General features: G+C 36.1%; 2 protein-coding genes and 1 long non-coding RNA gene across 4 annotated transcripts; 1 reads left to right on the top strand and 2 right to left on the bottom strand.

Moving 5' to 3' along the window:
* Positions 1–5,351: 5,351 nt before the first annotated feature.
* Positions 5,352–9,150, bottom strand: LOC133746300 (uncharacterized). Its single transcript, XM_062174480.1, has 8 exons — positions 8,721–9,150; positions 8,322–8,508; positions 8,111–8,208; positions 7,782–7,887; positions 7,242–7,459; positions 6,446–6,488; positions 6,062–6,315; positions 5,352–5,944 (listed from the first exon to the last, which is right to left on the bottom strand). The coding sequence occupies exons 1-8, from the start codon at positions 9,059–9,061 to the stop codon at positions 5,545–5,547; spliced, it is 1,647 nt and encodes a 548-aa protein (XP_062030464.1). The 5' UTR covers positions 9,062–9,150; the 3' UTR covers positions 5,352–5,544.
* Positions 9,151–9,612: 462 nt separating this feature from the next.
* On the bottom strand, positions 9,613–13,541 carry LOC133726421 (V-type proton ATPase subunit d2). Its single transcript, XM_062153968.1, has 10 exons — positions 13,109–13,541; positions 12,138–12,258; positions 11,720–11,827; positions 11,474–11,576; positions 11,065–11,145; positions 10,872–10,957; positions 10,710–10,769; positions 10,571–10,619; positions 10,141–10,275; positions 9,613–10,018 (listed from the first exon to the last, which is right to left on the bottom strand). The coding sequence occupies exons 1-10, from the start codon at positions 13,287–13,289 to the stop codon at positions 9,887–9,889; spliced, it is 1,056 nt and encodes a 351-aa protein (XP_062009952.1). The 5' UTR covers positions 13,290–13,541; the 3' UTR covers positions 9,613–9,886.
* A 701-nt stretch (positions 13,542–14,242) lies between these two features.
* Positions 14,243–16,253, top strand: LOC133746290 (uncharacterized). Of its 2 annotated transcripts, XR_009864056.1 has the most exons (4): positions 14,243–14,422; positions 15,200–15,369; positions 15,673–15,712; positions 16,052–16,253. It is a non-coding gene; the product is annotated as an uncharacterized LOC133746290 (long non-coding RNA). The 2 variants fall into 2 exon arrangements; XR_009864057.1 differs by lacking the exon at positions 14,243–14,422 and having other exon boundaries at positions 15,088–15,369.
* The last annotated feature ends 5,534 nt before the right edge of the window (positions 16,254–21,787 follow it).

Below are 21,787 nucleotides of genomic sequence, written 5' to 3'. Positions count from 1 at the left end.
AACTGTCGACTCCTTCACTAGAATACAACCAAGTGCTTGACGCCTTGACCCATACTTCTGCACAAGTATCAGTACTATCAGACTAGAAATCAAGTAAATTTATCTCCATCATAGATAAAAAACCCATCTAACAAAACTCCGATAAATATCAGAAAAGGGTTTATATTTTAGGCAGTACGTAACTTCAAGCAATGAGTCAGAACAAAGATGAATTCCCATTTCAATAACCCTTCAGTTCTTAAAATACATAGAATTTACAAGTTTCAAATCTCTGATTCATCTCCATTTTGAGCCAAAAGAACAATATGCACATTTCTTAAAAGCACAAAACCTGAAGGAACATACAATGATTTCAGAGAACACAAAAAGACCCATTTCAAATTACACAAAAATAGAACTAGTAGGCATCAAAATCCAGTAAAGAATCCAACTTTTTTTTTTTTTTTCTTCTTTCAATTTTTCTCAGAACCAAACAAGAAAACAGAGTTGTATGGTCATACATACCTTCTTGCAAAGTGAGCACTGCTTACTGTTAACTGCAAATTGTTATGCCTCTATTTCTTGGTGTCCAAGTGAAAATTGCTGATATTTAAGAGCAACACTGGCTAGAGGCCTAGAGCTCATTGGATATATGACTAATATGCCCTTCTATGCTGACTTGGCCGGTACTGGCATTTGGGTAAATTTCCTAGAAGACAAGGAGGGAAAGTAGGAGTCACTGAGACGAGTGAAAAGTCGAGAATGCCCTTGATCTGTTCTGTTTCCTTCCACTTTCACAGTAATGGTAGAAGAGGCAGTGAGTGCTTTTCCATTTTCAGAGTGATCGAACGCGTCGCTTCGTTCGGCTTAGAAACCCTAACTTTTACAGGTTCTTCGTTTAGGTCTCTCTCCTCTCCTCTCTTCTCTCTTTTTTTTTTTTTTTTTTTGGTGAGAAGTGAGGATCAATAAAGCTGCCTCAAGCTAGCCCAGTGGGCTGTGAAAGGAAGTCTGATGGACATGCCCATACAGAAAAGTACATAAAACTTACAACGAAAATTAATTTTCCCCTGGACTCTAAGAGACCCAGATCAGAAAATTAATTCATATAACAATAACAACTACAACAAAAGCCTGATAAGAGGCCCCGCCCACAACCGAAACCCTAGATATTGTCGTCCAGATTGCGCCGCTCCGAGGAGCCGCCTGAAACAAAACACTTAAAAATTTCGTCGTGATAAACCGATGCCAAACAATAACCAAAATACAGATCAAGAGAGCAACAACCAAAGGCTCTCTTTCTTTTGTCTTCACTCTCTGACAGTAAAGGAGACACGAAAATGGGAGGGAAGGTTTTGACGCGGACGTCAGAGGTTAATTGATTTGGATTTAATTGCCGTTGTAATTTTTATTTTTATTTTCTTTTTCTTGTAATTAATTAGAACGTACAATAGGTCCTGGCCTGGATAAACCAAGAGATAAAAGAGATACAAATTGATTTGTATCCCATTTTGGTCCTTGTTGATCTTTTTTCCTTTGCATCTTTAACTGCTTTGGATGATTGTCAATAATGTCAAGTTTGGTCAAATTGTCATTAATAGTATCACTTATCTTCATGTACAAGTTATTATCGGATTTAGAAATTTTTGATGCGTATATTATTTCATGCTAACTGGTCTATTCGCGATTTTTCTTGGGACGTATTTGGAAGAAAACAATGCAATTGTTATCATGAAGTAAAGATGGATATGGTAATTTTCTCAATATTGGTTATTTAAAACATATATATGGTGATGAGATTAAGATCGATTAGATTTTTCAGAGTCAATTTATACGCAGATTAATATCATTCCCAAAAAAGACAAACTTAGAAGATGTTGGCTGCCATTGCCATATCATAATATTTACAGAAAAGGAGGACAAAGTAGTTGTTACCAGACAAGGTTTGGGGATCAATCTGAAATTTTGAATCAAATGCAGACTCAGTGGGTCTGAGCCTCAAAATTTGAAGTAGAGCCGAATGAGATATAGAGACAACCTCGCATGGTAGCAGTGTAGCACTGCTCTAGCTATGGCAGTTTGGCAGAAGTGATCATCAAGACACTATAGACTGTAGAACTCTGATCTATACCCAAGTACTTTGCAATTCCTGCTAGTGTTATATGGACAAAAAATTGCAACATTTACTCTTGCATGTGATCCGATAAACCGGTTATTTTTAGAGACAAATTAAGACTAATCTTTTTTTTTTTTTTTTTGATAAGAATTAAGACTAATCTTAAGTTCGGTTGATTATTACATCTAGCTCAAGAGTCTTCCAAATTTCTTGGGTTCAACTCAATTTTTGTCAAGATGTCCTACTATAGCAAACTTCTTTCTTTCTTTCTTTTTTAATGAACAGTCTCATTATTTTTGTATGAACAAGTTTCATTTAAAAAAAAAAAAAACTAAATGCTAGCTTGCATAAAAATTCGTTTGTATTACATGACTGAATCTTAATTAGTTTTGTTTAATTAAAAGCTACCCGCTTCGTTTGAGCCACAAGCGCTCGTCCGTGCTATCGAGATAGACGACTTGACCTGATCAGACTCGTCTCCGCCTCGACCGAGTCGAATCGGTTTCGTAAATACTTGGGTTTAATTTTGACCAGCTGGTACGTACTTCACCTTAGCTTTCAGTTTTTCCATTTTAAAACACACAAGCAGCACAGCACTCTGTGCTTCCAGATATCACAAGAATCACAACCTGCAGCCATGGAAGCAAAGCTGCGTATGCTTTGTCTTTGTCTTTGTAATATTTTTTTTTTTTAATACCAAAGTAGATATCAAATTCAAGGCTGACCTATATTCTCTTGCAAGAAGTGTTATCACTTACCATGCATATGGAATACTGGAATAGTATTACATATGTGGGGGGGGGGGGGGGGGGGGGGGGGGGGTTATACGGAAACATACCTACTTCCAAGTTCCGACTTTGAGAGAGAGAGAGAGAGAGAGAGAGAAAAAAAAAAAAAAAAAAAAGGATGAGTGTAGTCTGTTCAATTCATGTACTATATTAATCCCACAGTTAACCGCTATAGTTAAGAGAGCACTTTACTAGTATCAAATATCAATGTCAGTGTCAACCTGCACTAAATCTCCCATGAGGACCTTCATCAATATGGAAAAAATACTACCACCGGCTTCATTTAAATATTTTCAAATTAAGTCTGGTTGTTTGTTCCAGTTTTGCTCATCTACAACTCGATCTGGAAGTACTTACCTGTGAACACACACACACACATATATATATGACTTATATTCAATATATATGTTCCATTGAAAACCAGAGATAGTAAAACTCTCAAGTCCCAAACAACATCAGAAGAAATTGTCTTGCTAAATGTAAATCTTTCAACGCACGTTAATGCTATTTGAACCTTAGACGTTGATATTATATATACACCATGTATCATACATTCATACTTACATATTTCTAGCTGCTAGGATGTCTTTTATTTCTAGCTGCTAGGATGTCTTTTTCGACTAGTCCAAAGTCCAAACAATGACATAATATTATGATTTGATTTTTTTTTCTTATCCTAAAAGCTTCATTTATTTATTGAAAATATATAGGTAAAGATTTCCCTTGATCAAAAATGGTAATCCTAGCTAGCTTTTGAATGGTCAACAAAAAAATTATAATAGTATATTCAATATTCATCTTCATCTTCTTCCCCTTCTTTATTTTTTCCCAAAGCATAATATAATTTCATATTTGTTTGACCTTTTGTAATTACTGAGTCATTTTTTTTTTTAGAAAGATATTGAGAGCTGGTCATCCACCACTACAAAATAATTCAGCATGTACTGAACCTGAAGTACGAAACTGCTCTATTATTCAAGAAGGCATGTTGTCCGTAGTCAGAAAACAAAAGTGCAACATATTTAATCAGCTCCATCTTCTTCTTCTTCTTTTTTTCTCTTTTTTGTTGCAATTAGCTCCATCTTAATGCCTTCAAATTACAGTAACTAAATTTTCAAGTCTTATTCCAAGAATTAGTTATAGATATATCATATATAGGAGGGAGGGAGGGAGGGAGGGAGGGGTGGAGAGAGTTTTGATTTGATTTCTAGGGATATGATGGCATATATTGTAATTCCTACTTTTATTGATGGCATCTTTTTAATAGATGAACACTAGGACAGATTTCCATATCATATAGTATGACCTTTTTTTTTTTTTTCCCCAATAGACAAAATAACATTAACATTTGAAATGTATCATATGGTATGTCCTTATTTAACATATATATGATCTATACATATGACCTTTTCTTATCAATGCCCCAAATTAAAAAGTTTTATATTGCCAAGTTAAAAGTAACAAACCATCTAAAGACGCTCCATCTTTTTCGGAGCTGAGTATACCAAAACCCTAGGGTTGTTGGTGGCAGGGCGACGGCAACTGGGTTTCCTTGCCTGTCAGGGGGGTCTTCCGGCGCCGTTCGTATCTGGTGTGCGACGCTCGCGTGTGCATCAGAGGGGAGTATTCTCAGATTTGGGATCGGGGACGACCGGCATCTCTGCACTTGAAGTGGGTGTGAGGCGGCGACGGATCTGGCTTCTGGTTGTTGGCGGTGCACCTTTGTCGGCATCTCTTCGAAGGCACTCCTAGTTTTTGCAACAGATCGGGCTTGTTTAGCCTGCGAGGCTATCTTCCAGGTCGGACCTAGGTCCCTCAAGGTGGCGGGGATGGTTGAAGATAGAGGTCGTCCGCCGGAATGGCAGTGGCGGCTTGCTTGCTTGGTGTGGTAGCAGTGCCTCCGGCAAGCTTCTTAGGGTTCCGGTGATCGACGGTCTGAGTTGCAGATTGAGGGCAGTGGGTGTGGGCTGGGCTTCTGGTTCAGTCCATTCTCCCTCCTCTCTCTTGTTTGGGCCAGCGGTTGGCCCGGGGCTCTTGTTGGGCTTGTTGTGGGCTGGACTTCTATATGACTCTAATTTGAGGCTATTCACTGCTTTGAACAGCGGAAGGGTACACCAAGATGGTCTTAGGCCCCAAGCCATTCATGGTAGATGCGGAGAATTAGGGTTGTATTTTGAAATAAACATAGTTGTTAGTTGTTTTTTCTTTGTAGTTTCCTTTTGGTTAGTAGCTTTGTAGTTTCTTTTTGGTTTTTAGTTTTCGCATCCCCTTATGGGGTATTAGTCTGACTATTTGTGTAGTCAGTTGAGCAGTGATTGTAATGGGTGATCTTCGGATCCCCTAGATTGACCTTGTACGGTCGTTATGATCTTTTCGATCATTGGAATATATTCCATTTCCCTTAAAAAAAAAAAAAAAAAAGTTTTATATTGCCAAATTTGGATATTTTGATCCAAAAAAAATGGGGGAATTTTACCAACCCTTCTAGCGGTAAAACATCAATTCTTGTGTATTTATAACTTGTGCACCAAGCCCTTACACATGAGTAAACCACCAAATTTGAACAAAAATTGTCCTACAAGATTGTGGCTCCATATGACCAAACATTTTCATATTATTTTTGTGGCTCCATAAATTATGTAGAAGCAAATCTATTCAGTCTCACTAATCACTATCACTATAAGATTGTGGATTCCAAAACTTTGAAACATGGTCACCTTCACTATTAACAGCAGGACATGAAGCATTGCTGAAGTCCCTATAGCGTAGAACTCCCGAATCTTCCATATGGCTGGTGTTGGCAGTAACAATTTGACACCCATTTACAGCTAGGGCATCCATACTTGCTTCCTCCACATCACAAGTCAGGGAACTGACGAGTGCACCAGTGTTGGACTCCCAAATATTAACATGAGAATCTCCCCTGCCTCGGCCTCCTGTAACTATTTTGTATGAATCCATGTTCAAGTGAGTCAATGGCCCAATGTGTCCACCATCCAACTCGATTACTGGTTCTGCTTTCGAGTTGGGGAGCTTGACCCTCCTGATATCGTAAAGCATCGCTCTGCATCATTACGTTTATTTGTCTCAGTAAGGGCAAAACTACTGGTAAAATTATGAATACTAATTTGTACTAATGAAACAAAAATACGTGAAATCAGAGGAATTCTGACTGATGTACCTGCCATTACTGCTGCCAACACAGAACAAGGATTTTGAAGGAATGGCATCAAAAGAACATAGCCTTTCATCTATCGAATATGGGAGAACTTTTCTCATTGTCCTCAGATCGATTACAGCAACAGAGGAACCGGCAGCAAGATAGAGCAATTGTTCATGGCACTTCATGTTTATAAGGGGACCAGGAATTGAAGTCATTCCCACACAAGATGAAGAAGGAACAGCAGACTGTGCAGCTGCATCCCACAACCTTACCTGTTAGAAACCACAATCATCAGAAAGCCAACGATATAAAACAAAATTGTCAAGAGGATGATCAGATCTGAGTAAGAATGCAGCATTAGATTGATGAATGAGGTAACAACAAAAAAGAAAATGAGCATACCTTAGAATCTCCTGTAACAGTTACCAAAATAGAAGTTTTATGCCTGCCGGGTAAAAGAAAAACACATTATCAGTGTTCCAAAGCACAAGAAACATAGCCAGATGATTAACTATGAGGTGCAGCTAATATGGACAGACTATCATGATTATGCCCCTATCAGCTCATCACACAAAAAGGATGGACTACTTAGAAAGAGATGTTAAAGAAACCAACGAATGTCCACAATGGAATGTTGAAACCCATACAGTTTAGATAAATCATAAATCAGAACATGACTTACGATACAAATCAAGCTATAAGCCCATAACAAAAGTAAATTTACTGAGATACCATGAATTTATAAATTTAAACCCAGTGATCATTAGTTCGTAAGCCCATACCAGGCTAATTAGAAAAGAAAAGGTACCCATTCCCAGATTCATCCTTATTAGGCTAACTGAAGCAAAAATCTACCTTCTGTTTGCTTTCCATCACTTAAAGCTCAGATTAGTTACGAGGCAATCCTTGTGAATTTATGTTATCTCTATCATTTTTCTTCTCCACAACTAGTTAGTTGGCAAGTTCAACATAAAAAAGTATACATATACATATAATTAAAAACAATAACAAAAGTTATCATTCCTACATCTTCAAGTCTTCAACTAAAGGGCAAGTACTTAAACGTATAATTGTGAACTCAAATAAGTAAAGTAACAAAGCAAAGCACTAGACAAATGGTAAAGAGAGAATAATGACACACATTTTTCATTTATCTAGTTTTAATAAACAGAAATAGCCTGAAGGAACCAAATCATACCCAGCAACTGACATCAATTTGATGGGTTTCTCATGACCATAGAAAGTAGCCTTTAAAGCATGCTGACCACGTCTTCCACTGGAAGTAAGAGACCAAAGGCGAACTGTGCCATCTTCCCCTCCACTTGCCAATACTTTTCCAGTGCCATTGCCTAACAATTTATCAGACAGGGTCGTAACTGAGCCTTTGTGACCTGTAAAACATCGTCGGCAAGCACCCTAAAAAGGAAAAAAAAAAAACAAAAAAAAGAGATTAACAGCTTTCAAGGATTCGAAAAGGCATGAGCAATAACCCGAAATCAACTATCATTCTCCTTGTGTCCCATGGAACTGAACCAAGAAAAGAAAAATACTGTTTACAGTAGAATAGTAGCCACTGAATCAGATAGAAAATAATTCAATTACCAACACTGGGTGTCTGTTAAATTGGCTTAGAGCAAAGAGTGGAAGCCCAAGTAATTGAAAGAAGAATTAACAATGAAAGAATCAAAGGTCAAAACAGCCAAATAATAAGACTGTATTCTTTAAGTTCTTGTAATACCTTCCACCATAGCCGGATACCATGATCGGAGCTTGAAGTTACCAAAACATTCTCTTTCTTTTGTGCTTCACTTCGATATAAAGATGTTTCATTAAGCGAAAACAGTCTGCAGTTTATGTCAAAGATGTTAGAATCACAAAACCTGAATATGCCAAGAACCTTTGGTAGAGTAGCAATTGAGACAAACAAAAAAAATCTAAATAATGGAATAGTCGTGACAAGCTCAAAACTAAGCAATTTCAAACGAAACACGAAAACATCATCAAGCAATCAATCATTTAAAAACATCAGCAGCAAATTAACAAAAACCACACACACACAACACCCACCTCATACAAGTAATTCTTGCACTGTGATCACTTAGTGTGACAACCGAATCCCTCCCACTTAACCAGTCATCAATCTTTATCACTTGTATCACTGAACCCTGAGGTCACAGAGGACACATTCGAAACTTAAACATATGCTCAGAAACTAATCGAAACTCAAAACAGGCTTTGTTAAATTGCTTCATACAATAATATGCTGCATTGCATATACCTTAGAGAAGATTATATTCTTTTCATTCAATAAAATGTGGTCAACAGGCTTTGTATCTGTGATGAAATCGGCAACCACCGGGTCCGAAAACTTGAATTGCAGCAAATCCGTGCGCCGCCGTAAATACGCTTCCCTAACTCCTGAAGTTGGCGAAGCAAATGCAGGTGTTTGCTGCGGCCAACTCTCCCTGTAACCAATTGATTTCGAAAAAAGTTTCAGTAAAAACTGAACAAACGCAAATTCCAAAACAAAAATTTGTACTATGCTCCAGAAAATGGTCAACAGTTGAAAACTCACAAGTAGAATTTTGAAGAAATCAGCACAGGAATGATGGAAACTTGGTATCAAATTCTAGTATGCTCGGAAAAGTAAATCTATCGGAGTCGTAAGGAGGAAGACCTGAAGAAGCGGCGCCAGATAGAGTCGGAGTGGGCGACTTTTTGGAGGTACTTGCAGGTCATGGCCATGTTGGAGACGTCCTGGAGGCTAAGGTAGCTGGTGCAGTGAGCCAAGGCGTCCACATCCACGTCAGTCATGTGCGTCGCCGGCCACGCCGAGCTTGGATTCTGGTTCTGGTTCTCACTCATCGTCGGCGGTGATGGCTCCGCCATTGGAAATATCAGATACGAAACTATGATTTCGCTCACAACAGTAAACAGTGAGAGAATAGAAACCAGTTTTGGAAGGTAAAGGTAACACGTAAAAATGATGCGACTGTACGGGCTATAACTACTTGTCATAAAAATGTGGTGTGCCTTCTCCTTCTACTAGTCAAAAAATATTCACACTATCAAGGATTCAAGCACAATTTCAGAGAAACCAACACACGACTTTGGAACGTTCATCTCTCAAAAAAAAAAAAAAAAACCAAATGGAGAAGTCTAGGAGCACTCTTTCCCTCCCGCAGTTAATAGAGATTAGTCGGGCTGTATTAGAGATCTTTCTCCTTTTTTTTTAAATTGTTTTTCTTATAAACGAAAAAAAAAAAAAAAAAACTTGTGTTTTTGCATATCTGGAAAATTTTCGTGTCACAATGAGAATTATTCCGACTGCAAATGGGAATGTAAGAAGGTCCTTTCGAGTATTAGATTACCAAGTCAATCTAATCCTCGTTCGATCAGGAGTTTATCTCTTCAATTCTTCAAAAGTACAAATGTGGAATAGAATTCGAATGCATTTGTTGAACAGAATTACATGAAAATTTTCATTCCACAGTGAAAACTAAATTGTCTCCCTTCTTGAATGCAGGATAAGATACAATCATACTAATGTATTTACCCAAAGATACGTATATCTCAAAATACAATATATAAAAATTCAATTCACCCTCGCAACAGAAACGTATTCGATACCAGACATTTTTTCCTCCAAAAAAAATAATTGGAATACATTCAGACGCAACTTATTTGAACAAGATATGCAAACAATGCAACTGCACCCATCTCTACAGTTTCATTGTGATGGGGGGGGTGGAGAGAAGATAGGGAAAAGATTTACAGAAGATTATGCAGGAAGAACATATAATAATCTCTAATGAACTGCTCTGAGTTTGAGTGTAGATGCAACTAAAATATGAAGACCACGCTGTCATGAACTCTGGACTTCTGGTTCTGAGCCACACACTCGGATATCCACATCAGATTTCTGATCTCCTGCTCCCTCAACCTCATGTACGCAAAGAAAACGCCATAATGAAACTGCAGTCACAGATGAAAACTGAGCATAAGTGAAACTACCAGTGTAAAGATAGAACTTCACTTTACTAAAATGTGATGATCTATGGAAAAGGATATGACTGCACAATAACTGAAGTACAGACCTGTTGCTCAAATGCTAAACAAAGCCTTTTCACCTCCTCTTCATAAAATGCCTTGTCAAGCATCTGGCTCTCTCCATAAGATAGTTTTGAAAATATAGACTGATAAGGAGGATACTTTTCCATGACACCACGAACCTACAAGAAAATAAGTTGATAGCTTAGACAAAAGCATTCCTGTAACTTGAGATGCTGCCTAAGGATGAATATATGGTAAAGAGACAATCAACTGATGTCGCTTTCAATGGAATAAGTACGGACATCATCCAAATAACTCTAGCAAAGTTGTAACATTTTAAATTTCATTATAATTTCCCTTCAAGCACATAAAAAAAAAAAAGTATTGCTGGAACTACGACTTCAAGAAAAGAGGGACCAAGAGCTGCAGCACTTATTTGGCAAGTACTAAAACCAATTGAAGCTCACACCATACCTGATCAATGTCCTCACAGATAGCAAGTTCCTCGTGACCATAGGGATAGCTGTACAAAACCAGCAAACAGAAGTCAGATATAGCAATCCTGTACAGAAACATAGTACCCAATCACCAGCAAATCACAATGTGAGCTTACAGTAAGCCAAAGCTAGAATACAATTTCTTGCGATCATCTCGAGTAAGCTCTGTTCCAATGCTGCATAGAGTGAACAACAATAGTAGAATGAGACCATGAAAAGAATCTTATAACCAAAACTATGAATCAAGAAAACGTGTCATCAATTCAGCACAACTATACCTGTTTATGGTAATATTGACAGCCCTTCTGTCAGCTTCAAAAGCAAGCAAGTCAGACATGATCTCTGCTGTGGCACCACCGAGTTTCTGTCCAACAAATGAAAAGCAGACTAATGAGGAACACAATCTTTAAAAGTCAAAGACTTCACAGACTGAAAGTAAACAAAAATCTTCACTTTGCAATGAATAGTTACCTGACAAAACCTGTAAAAATCTTCAAGGTACGCCTTGTAAAGAGTATTCCTCATGATTTCAATATTCATGTCATCCAGATCCTGAAAAAGAGAATAATGAAAAGACAATTAAAATCAGAAACCTGAGTCCTGGGACCTTACAAAAATTTCAATTCTTTATAATTAGAGTTTTTGGAAATAAAATGGTAAAATGGTGTGACTGGCCAGCTACTTATCACTAGCATATTGCCTACCATCAAACCCTTGATTTTTTTCCCCCTCTTATAATGGGATTTATTCAAACTATGAGATCGCTTGACCAAATAAAAAGCGATTCCTAGTTCTACTAGGTAGTAATTTTAGGACCCAATAGAAAGGTGAAACTTAATAGAAAGAAAAAAAAAAGTTGAAATAGCATCCTAATCTGTACCTCTGATGTAATGCACTCAGAAAAGTAAGGAGCAAGAGGTGTGTCAACAAGCACCAATCTGTAAAGCTCCCGCATATTCTGTGCAACTGCCAGGGTAGCAATGCTGAGGAGACAAAAATGAAAGTCAGATGAAGACTCTATAGAATGTAAAAAAAGTCATGAGAAACACTTCAGCTGGGTGGGGGGAGGGAGAGATGAATCAAAGAAAAGGAAAAGAAAAAGAAAAATATAATGCAATGATGATACCTGTCAAACATGCCCAAAGGGTGGCATTTTTCCAATAGTTCCTGGACATCTCTCTCATGCAAAGTTCCAGTAACGATCAGGACAACATTGTCTATCATATGACCATATCTGGATGAAGAAAAACATTAAATCCACAATTAAAACACTAACTTTGGATACAAATGATGATAAAGATCACAAAAGGTTGTCATTTCACAGTTCACAGTGCTACTCCAGCCTTGAATGGGCTGGACTAGTGCCCAATGTAATATGCTAAGTACTGCCCGGCCAAGACCCAAATCATATTTTATATGTTCAACATCTTTGCATAAGTTCGAATTAAACGCAAAAACAGATTACAAACTTTTGCCGATGCTAATGAGATAATAAAAAACTAATTTTAATAAAAACAATGCCGTGAAAAGACAGAGCTACCTACGTGATATACTCCAAAAATGTTGACAAGGGCTCTGTGGCTTGGCATAGCATGTGCTTGTACTCATCAACCAACTTAAGAGTGCACTTTTCCACAATAGTAGTTGTATGCAATGGAGATGGTTCTGCAAGCAAGCACATTTAAGGACAACAAACACTGATGTGGAAAACTATAGGGAAAACTATGCACAGAGATTCTATAAATAGATAATGCCAGGCAGTTGACACATCCACAGATGATCATGCATGTACAGCACATGAAATATACTCTGGTGAACTCAGTTCCTCATCTTCTATTTCTGAGATACCCTCAAAATCCCGCTAGCTACCTTTTTCAGGATATGTTCTACAAATTCTCACAACCACAACTTTGAATTAAATGCAACGCTTTCGAACTGATAATACGCCTAAAGGAGGAGAGATGAATCTATCTGCTTCCCAGTAAGTTGAGCTTCCCTTTTACTACAATTTCAGGCAGTTATACTGGACCAGTTTAGTTGTCATGAGCAATAAGACATGCTCTAATATACAACGACAATTCCCAATAAGGCTAAAATTAAAGTCTTATTTCAAATTCACTCTCCAAACCCCTTTAATCTACTGCACACAATACTAACACTAGGCAGTGAAATCCAAATCCCTCATTTTACTACAGACATCCAGATGCAATCTGTTAACATACATGCTGGCATATCTGGCGCATTCAGAGATAAACCACTTCCGATCAACTTAAGACATCATATAAGTGTTGCTCATACTAATTCTAAAATCAACACCCCCAAACACCAAAGCCAAATCATTACCTAGCGAAAAATAAAAATCCAGATCAATAAGCAGCATTTCAGTACGAAAATACATCAAATCAAAGCATCCAGATCCACAATTCAATCTCCAATTCTATTCAATTTCCTCAGCTACGGACAAATTAGAACACAAATAAACGATAAGGAACAGAGAGAGAACACCAAAACGCACCGTTTTGGAGGTAGGGGCCGTACTCGGTGGCAGAGAGGTGCATCTTAATGTCGTCGAGGGTCTCGCACTGGCAGAGGTTGTTGTAATCAGCGGCGGTGAGAAGACCGGCACGGTGTCCCCGGACGATAGCCTCCAAGTAGCCGCCGTGAATGTTGAAGGTCATCGCTTCGAAGCCGTACATTTTGTTCGATCGGAAAATTTACCGCGATCTGCCACTGGCCGATCCGAAATGAAATCCGAGAGGGATAGAGAGAGAGAGAGAGAAAGGGGACGATCAAAGAACCAGAAAGCCCCTTCGATTGAAGAAAGAAATCTGAAAACCCTAACGATCCAGACGGAGCTGAATTGCAGGTTTTAGGAGGAGGGAAGGGAGATCAAAAGCCTGGGTGGTGTTGAGAGCTCTGATCCTGTTTCTGAGAAAAAACCCGATCTTGGTTTTTTTCGTTATTAGGAGGGTCTAAATTACTTTTCTGCCCTCGTGAGTTCGGTTTTCGGACCGGTATGGTTTTGTTGTTGGATGGCGAGTGGCGCGTAACTTGTTGGGCTTTTGTTGTTTTTATGCAACGCAGTTCATGGACCAAGTGCTGAGCCTGATAAATGAGAGGTTTAGTCCCAGTCCATACTCTATAGTTTTTTTTTTTTTTTTTCGATACAACCTTTTGAAAATTACAAGGTACTACGAGCAGATTGTCAAACAAGAGAAGAGAGCATTACAAGCAGATAAAGTAGCATAAGGTCAAGGGGAAGCTGTAATTCTACTAACTATATCCGAAGGAAGCATGCATAGAGAGCAATTTATCTTTATTCCAAGAGCCATTTAAGATGTAATCAGAAACAGTTTCATTAGTATTGATATTGGTACGATCATTAGGGGAAATAAAATTGATTAGAGGAAAAGGAAAGATCCAATTATAAAGCCAGAAGTTTATTGAAACCATTTACTATATACTAAAGTTGGTGGGATGGGTACTTTTACTAAGCCGTGTAACGGTGCCGGCTTGAGCCAAGCCGGTCTTGAAAATGATGATTTTGCCCTCTATTTTTGTTTAATTACAGCCTTCCATTTGCCCTTAATTTGCATAAAAGATGATCATCAAGGTAAGGCTGACTTTGTATTTGCGCTTTATCGTTTGATGATGATGGTGAAGACGACGAGATAAGTGAAGAGGGCCTTGCTAGGTTTGAACAGAATTGTGATTTTGCAGGGAGCATGACGATAGTGGGTCAGTGCGTTTGTGCTTAAAGGAATGAGCTTTTTTGTTGTTTGAATACACTAAGATCTAATCGATGGCCAATTTGTTGATTCTGCATCAGGTAATAGTTCTTCTTTTCATTGAAAGAAATGCTCTATTATTGTTTCCCAATGTTTCTAGCTGTTAGTTGTCCAACCTGTAAATTCACGACAGGTTATTTCTTCATTTAGTATAGTTTAAAACTTTCAATTGAAAATTATTTCTCTAAAGGGGCGGTACTTCCTTAGAGTGAAAAACATCACTCTAATAATCATTCTTTTATGTAACTGAGGGTCTGAGGAGCGCCATCAATCACTCAAACATGTAATACTATTTGGTGCATTGTAGAAAAGAATTGGTCAGAGGTAGAAAAGGAAGATCTTCAATAGGGAATAAGACAACAATTTTAGGAAATGGTGCTTCAATCTTTCGTAGATGAATCAAGCTATCTTCACTCATTTTCATCATTTATGATGTCATGTAACAATAACATTTTGGAGTGCGTTTTGTGAAACAAATTGCAATTGGTGAAAGTTCAGAATGAACCTACATATGAATAGGTTATGTAATTTTTTAGCACTTGCTAATGGAAGGCACAAAGCCCTTTATATTCGATAATTAGCAGCTATATATTTGTGAATTTTGTTGGTATGTATAATTCCAACTGGATGCTTCAAAAGAGATTAGAACTGTATATAATATCCTTTGTTGTCTAGCTCAGGCCTTTCTTCAATCCAAATTAAAAGTGGAAATTTTTGGTTTAATCATGCTTATCTATACTGCATCGGTGTACATGGATTTGTGATACTCCACAATGTTTCCTGAACCTGCCTTCCCTGACTTCATTTATCCTTGACAGTTATTCTGAAACACCTCCTGGAGAGTCAATCGACATTGATAACATTTTGGCTTCAATCAAGGATCTTTAAATTAACCCATATAGCATTAGAGAGTTCCTGCCGAAGGTTAACTGAGAGCAGTTGCTTCCATGTATGTTCTTGGACGATCTGCTGAAGAATGTGAAGCAAGGTATGACTTTTTGTAATGGTACCCTCTCATGACATTGAATTTCTAATGGAGTTATTTGTATGTATGTTTGTAAGTTGCAAACAAATAAAAAAGTAAAACTCAAAATGTTGATAACCCAATTTACTAACTGCAGCTTATTGCATGATAATTTTTCTGCTTTATGTTTCTGTCTTTTGTTATTTGCTTTGATTCTTATTCTTTGCTTTATTCGTCCAAATCTACCAAAGTTATGTTTTGATTTGCATAAATGACTAAGTGGCAACTTTTACTACAAATTGATCAGTCTTTCCAAATTCACTGTAGTTATGGAAGCATGCTCGAGGGTGAGGCTAATGGACTCAAGGTATTTCTCATTTCTCTTACTTAGGAAACTTTCTTCAATTTGCATATGGTAATTTTTTTTTTTTTGCTATACTTCCTGCGGTGCTCATATCCAATTCAATTTGGATGAGTATGATTGAGAACTACTTTTTAAAGTTTTGGGCAGTCTATAAAACAAAAGTAAGATGTGATCCATACTGTATTTAATGACCTTTCCCATTGTCATGATCCCGCTTTACTCTTTGGAGTAACTTCTATCACCACATGCTTAGCATTTCCTTAACATTTGGGTAATCCAGATCAGTTACTAACACATTACATTGTGCAATCTTAATCTGCAATGGGGTTTTGGAATGGGCAGTGGGAGACCATCAAGAGCAGATTTGAGGTATAGGCCATGCTGGAGATGTGTCTCTCAATTTGTATTAGATCTTTTGTAATGCCAAGAAAGTATTGTGTAGGGTTTGTTAATTGAATTGTATAAGATTAAGGATTCTATCCTTGGGTTACTTAATAATATTTTCTTCATCTTCTAAACTTAATTCATTTCAAACAGTTCCTATTGTTATTTATCTACATGAGCATGTTACTAAACTGCACCTCATAATGTAGATAAATATTTTCATTACAATAATTTTTCTTCATTAACAACCTAGCTAGAATATATTACCATAATTAGATCAATTGACAATAAAACCCCGCGGCATCGCGGGTGCTCTTTCTAGTCATACTCTATCTCTATAGTTAGTAATATACAAAACATGACCCGCATGTCACAATAAAATATATTTTAATTTTAGCGTGATGAGGTAAAAATGCCCAAAAACAAAAATAGTTATTATAAAAGGTTAGTCCATGGGACTAGTATAGACCGCGCACAATTAATAGACACCACAAAGGTGGTCTACACTAGTTATTGGGTGCATATAAGAAATAGCTACACCATGAACTTCATCGTAAAGTTGATATCAAAGCTCCAAAGAAAGGTTGAGTTTTGCAAGACAATCAACCGGCATGTTCATGTGTTTACATGTATGCTTAAGCACTATTTCCTCTAAAGAAACTATTTTAGATATACTAAATATTAAGTTATAATTTATTAAGTGTGCGATTTATTTTTTTAAAAAAAAAAATAATTTTTTCTAAATTCTGAAATATGCTAAAAATAAAGTGTTTTGAAAACTAAGTGTGCGATTCATTGCAGCATCGTGTCATTTTATTCTTTGCTCTATAAGTTTAGCAAAGAAGATAATCAAAAGCCTCAAAATCTATCATCATCATCTCAAAAATCTTGAAATTCATTAGTCAAATGTTGAGCAACATCTTTAATTTATTCCTCCATTTTCAAAATGCAAGTCAAATTGTGCATGGTTCACGCGAACTCTAGAATTTACGCTTTAACATTAAATATTCAAATCAAAACTATCAATTACCGTGCTCCAACAATGATCTTAATAACGTTAGAGCAACTCCAACAGCTTCCCTATAATTTTTGTATAATAGGGAAGCAAAAGTCAAAACTTTAGCATCTTTTTCTTCTCCAACTCCAACAGATTCCCTATTTTACAGCAATATCTAAAATCTCCATATTCTTTCTTAAATTTTTAGAGATTGCTGTAAATATAGGGAATTTGGTTTTCTCTTTCCTCACTTTCCCTAAAATAGGGATAGTTATAGGGAATCTGTTGGAGCAAAATAGGCTCATTTTTCCCTAAAGTAGAAAAAAATCAAAATATGGGGAAGCTGTTGGAGTTGCTCTTATAATATAAGGATCGTTGTACTAATCGAATTGGAGCAAATCCCTGGGGAACCAACCACATATTTATAACAAAGCATAACACTGATCAAAGTGATTGGATTATATAATCTCAACCCTAGTTTGTTAAATATTTTCAAAGTGGTCTAATCTTTTTTTAATTATTTCCCCATAGCTTTGCCTTGTGGTACTCTGCCACGTAAAAGTTGTATAGAGTTCTTTACCACGTGAGCTACGAGGTTTTCCATGTGGAATCCGTAGGCCCAATGTCTTCCGCCATGTGGCCATTGCGAGCATAGAATAACTTGATATTAATGTGAGATTATTGGAAGGAGACCAACGATCCAAATATTACATTGCAGGAAATTGATGAATGTACTGCTACATGAATCACTTTTTTGGATACTATTTACAACTCACTTTATATGGCACAATCATCTTATTTAATGAAATTATCTTATTGATTGAGATTTATGCTACATCAGTTGTCACATAAAGTGAGATGCAGCTAGTATTTGGTTTACATAACATTACTCACTCAAAAATCAATATATAAGAGATATATATAGCTCACATGTTCCTGAATATAACAATATAAGGTTCGAGAGAAGTGATTGTCTGGACTTAAAGTATGTAAAATTGTCTTTAAAAGAAAATATTGAAAAGAAACAAGTTAATCCATTGATCAATCTACAATACATTAATATAGGAGAGTGAAATTCACACTCCCAATTTTACAATCCACACTTTTTTTTTTCATTCTTAATAATTTAAATTTTGTATTTAGTAATATAAATTTTGTTTTTTTTAGGGATGACAAAAATCCCCAGCGGGGCGGAGTCCATTGGATACCCGCCCCTAATGGGGGGAGAATTCGGGGACAAATAGGGGTGGAGATCCCCAATCCCCGCTATCTAAGATTGGGGATGGGGCGGGGATGGTATTGTGATCCTTATCTCCAAACCCACCCCAATAATATATACATATATTTAATTTATATATATATTAATTTATTTTTTTATAATAAATCACAAATATATACATTTACTACTTTACTTTAATGGCTACACTTTTACTTTAATGGTGTTTTGACTTTTTCACTCACTGAATTATGATTTATGAATTTAATCATGTTTTAATTTTATTTGTTGTAGATTTTGATTTTAAAAAAGGCAATATGAGAAAAAAATTATTTCATTTTATTAAATTCTTATTGGGGATTTAGGGCGAGTTTGGAGGCTTAGTCCCTAGTGGGGATGGAGATGGGGAATAACCAATATATTTTTATTGGGGATTGGGGTGGGGATGGGGATGGTATTGTGATCCCCATCCCCAACCTGCCCCATTGTCATCCCTAGTCTTTTTATAAGAATTTACAAAAAAAACACTAATCTATCGCCGCAAATAGCTGGCTTATAATTGCATGCAATTTGTCAGTGTTTTAACTTTTAATGCATCCAATGAGAAAGTTGTCAAAAGATAAACTCCAAAAATCCTCCCTGATAATTTTGTAAATCTACCCATCTCTCCATTCTAATTTGAGTCTAGGGTCTTGTCAAGCTTCCCATAAGAAAGTAACCTGAAATGGTCAATATCACTATAATTAGGTGGGGCGAATAACTGGTGTCACTTTGAATGTAGATAGTAACTTCAGGATAAACTTTTCCTTTGTCAAATTTAAGGATCTTTTTCAAAACCGAAGAAAATATGATAATAGTTGAATACCATCCATCAATATCCAAAACCGCCAATACCATTTTTAGGAGAATTAAGTATTTAAGGTCGCTTCACGGTCTTAATCAATAATACTTTATTGTTATTATGTTTATATATGGACGTCTATCTAATTTTTAGCCACTTTACCCAGAAAAAAATATATATTAAAATCTAGCTTTTGTAGGCTAAAAAAGACTAAAATAGTTTTAAAAAACCAAAAATGATGGTTAACTCAGCGAGGCTATGTAATATGTACCAGTAGTCCAGCACCATCAAAGCTCTCCTCCTTACTATGAATCCGTTTATGTTTATGTTTATGTTTCTGTTTTGTTTTCTTTTATGTATTTTTATTGATTTTTATGACTTGTGACGATTAGGAGACTCATGTAAATTGTAGATTTGAAAATATTTTGAAAGAGTTCGTCGCTTTTTATTATTTTTTTTAATGATTTCATGATTTTTAGTGACAACAGGATATATAGTGATTTTGACACTCAAGTTTTAGTTAAGTGACTAACTCATAAGTGTTAGTCTATCTCAATGTTTAAAGATGGATTAAGTGCAAGTGTTGAAGATAAGTTTTATATACACATCCCTATTTACTAGATACACAACCCTAATTTTTTTTTTTTTCCATATTCTTCTTTAAACTTCCTCTTCTACCCTTTTTTAATTAGAAAAAAATTCATTTACACATATCTAATTACTTGATACTGAAAACCTGATACTATTATATGATATTCCATGTACGACTATCACTCACTTCATGTTCTTCTAGTTTCAAAGAAGGTGAGAACGCAAAGGTTCTGGAGTGAGGCTAAAGGAGCAAATATACAATTGACTTTCACAACTATAATCAAATTATCATACAAACACAATTAATAGAGTGAGGAATTGATGAGGTACTTGTTATTGCCAGCATTTGTTTAATAATCTATCAAACATATTAATCCAATTGTTGTATTATTCTCTGTTTATGTGTGGGTCAAAATCAATATGAAGATTGAAACCTAAATATGGACTCTATTCCATTCAATTTCATTCAACAATGTGAACAACTGGCGGCATCAAAGGTGGGTGGTGTGGTAGAGGTGATGCGAGTACGAGGTGGACGGTGGTCGATTTAATGAATTGATGTAATGCTTTTAATTGTTTTAAAAGATGAAGTTTAAAAGGAAAATTAGATAAAAACATAAATAAATAGATATGTGTAAATAAAAGTTTCCTAATAAGAAAGAAGGGCAGAAGAGGAAGTTTAAGGAATATGATGGGAAAAAAAATTATGGGTGCGTATCTAGTAAATATGGATGTGTATATAAGACTTCTCAGTGTTCAATGAGGAAAAAAAAAGAGACTTCTGGAGGCCTTACCTAATGTCCAGTATTTTAAATAAGGAGACTGCTGTTATCATGCACTCGATTGATGTCACAGATAAGCCAAGTTTTCCATTAGTTTTTAGTTTACTTTTCTTTCCCTGCAGATTGAAGGAGAAAATTCTCAATGACTTCAAGGAGTCTTACTTGGGCTACTATACTGTAAGCACCTCAATTGCGAGCATTGGCGAGCATCATAGCCGGTTTTTAATGGATGAGGATAATCTACATCACTTTGTAGTTGCTTTGTTTTCTTATTTCCAGAAAGTGAGCTTCAATTTTGTAATTGAACAGCCATCCCAACGAAATATAGTCTGTTCTGCCTTAGATTTTCAATATAACCTTAGTAGGTCAATTTATGCTCCTGTGAATGTTCAGGATGCCCCTATAAACGATTGTAACCATCGTTGAGAATCAATATAAGTTTTATTTTATTCAAAAAAAAAATGAGAAAAAAAAGGAAAGAGATTATAAACTTTGCAGCACTTGTAATGGGAATTTTTGTACATATATAAAGAACTTTTAACTGCACCTAAATTTATAGGTTTTTTTGTTCGTCTCTTGTAACTTTTCGCATCATACGTTTTAATTAAGTGACTAACTCACAAGTATTGGTCTATCTCAATGTTTAAAGATGGATTAAATGCAAGTGTTCAATGAGAAAAAAAAAGAAAAAAAAAAAAGAAAAGAGATTATATACTTTGCAGCACTTGTAATGGAAATTTTTATACATATATAAAGCATTTTAACTGCACCTGGATTTCTGAGTTTCTTTCTTCATCTCTTGTAACTTTTCAACGCATGTTTCCACTAGGCAAAGCATGTTTCATGCACCTCCATGCCCCGACCGACACTCAAATATGATTTTATGTTGAAGAAAAATCTAATGTTAAATTCACTAGATCTTGATTATCAGATTTTTTCATTAATTGACTTTTTCATATTTTAAATATGTAACATGCATATTTATCCATGTGTCCATTGTTATGACGAACTTCATAGATTTTCTTTTCAATCAGTTTAATTTCTTTAACAAAAATGAAAAGGGTTAAGAGGGAAAATACCCGTTCAAGCACTGTTTTTCTATCATGCTAACTTTATACAAATAATTTGATCAAGTACTTTGCTAATTATATGTAATCCATGTTATCAAAATTCTTTAACTAGTACTGAGCAACCCTTTGCACAACAGAAGTTGTATACTTTTTGTTTGTAATGTAGAAAATAATAGCATATTGTGGTAGTGGGAATT

The sequence above is a fragment of the Rosa rugosa genome, chromosome 1 (assembly GCF_958449725.1).
Source record: "Rosa rugosa chromosome 1, drRosRugo1.1, whole genome shotgun sequence".
Lineage (NCBI taxonomy): Eukaryota > Viridiplantae > Streptophyta > Magnoliopsida > Rosales > Rosaceae > Rosa > Rosa rugosa.
The sequence above is the reverse complement of the archived record's forward strand: the minus strand, read 5'-3'. Positions and strand labels throughout refer to the sequence as shown.

What these genes read in the sequence shown, in the direction of transcription:
- LOC133746300 (XM_062174480.1), bottom strand. Translation starts at nt 9,061, where the DNA reads ATGACAAGTAGTTATAGCCCGTACAGTCGCATCATTTTTACGTGTTAC. An exon ending in GCAAGAATTACTTGTATGAG is followed by an intron (nt 7,888 to 8,110) that starts GTGGGTGTTGTG and finishes CATAAACTGCAG; the next exon opens with ACTGTTTTCGCTTAATGAAA. An exon ending in GTATCCGGCTATGGTGGAAG is followed by an intron (nt 7,460 to 7,781) that starts GTATTACAAGAA and finishes TTTCCTTTTTAG; the next exon opens with GGTGCTTGCCGACGATGTTT.
- LOC133726421 (XM_062153968.1), bottom strand. Translation starts at nt 13,289, where the DNA reads ATGTACGGCTTCGAAGCGATGACCTTCAACATTCACGGCGGCTACTTG. An exon ending in CCTTTGGGCATGTTTGACAG is followed by an intron (nt 11,577 to 11,719) that starts GTATCATCATTG and finishes TTGTCTCCTCAG; the next exon opens with CATTGCTACCCTGGCAGTTG. An exon ending in GTCAATATTACCATAAACAG is followed by an intron (nt 10,770 to 10,871) that starts GTATAGTTGTGC and finishes CACTCTATGCAG; the next exon opens with CATTGGAACAGAGCTTACTC.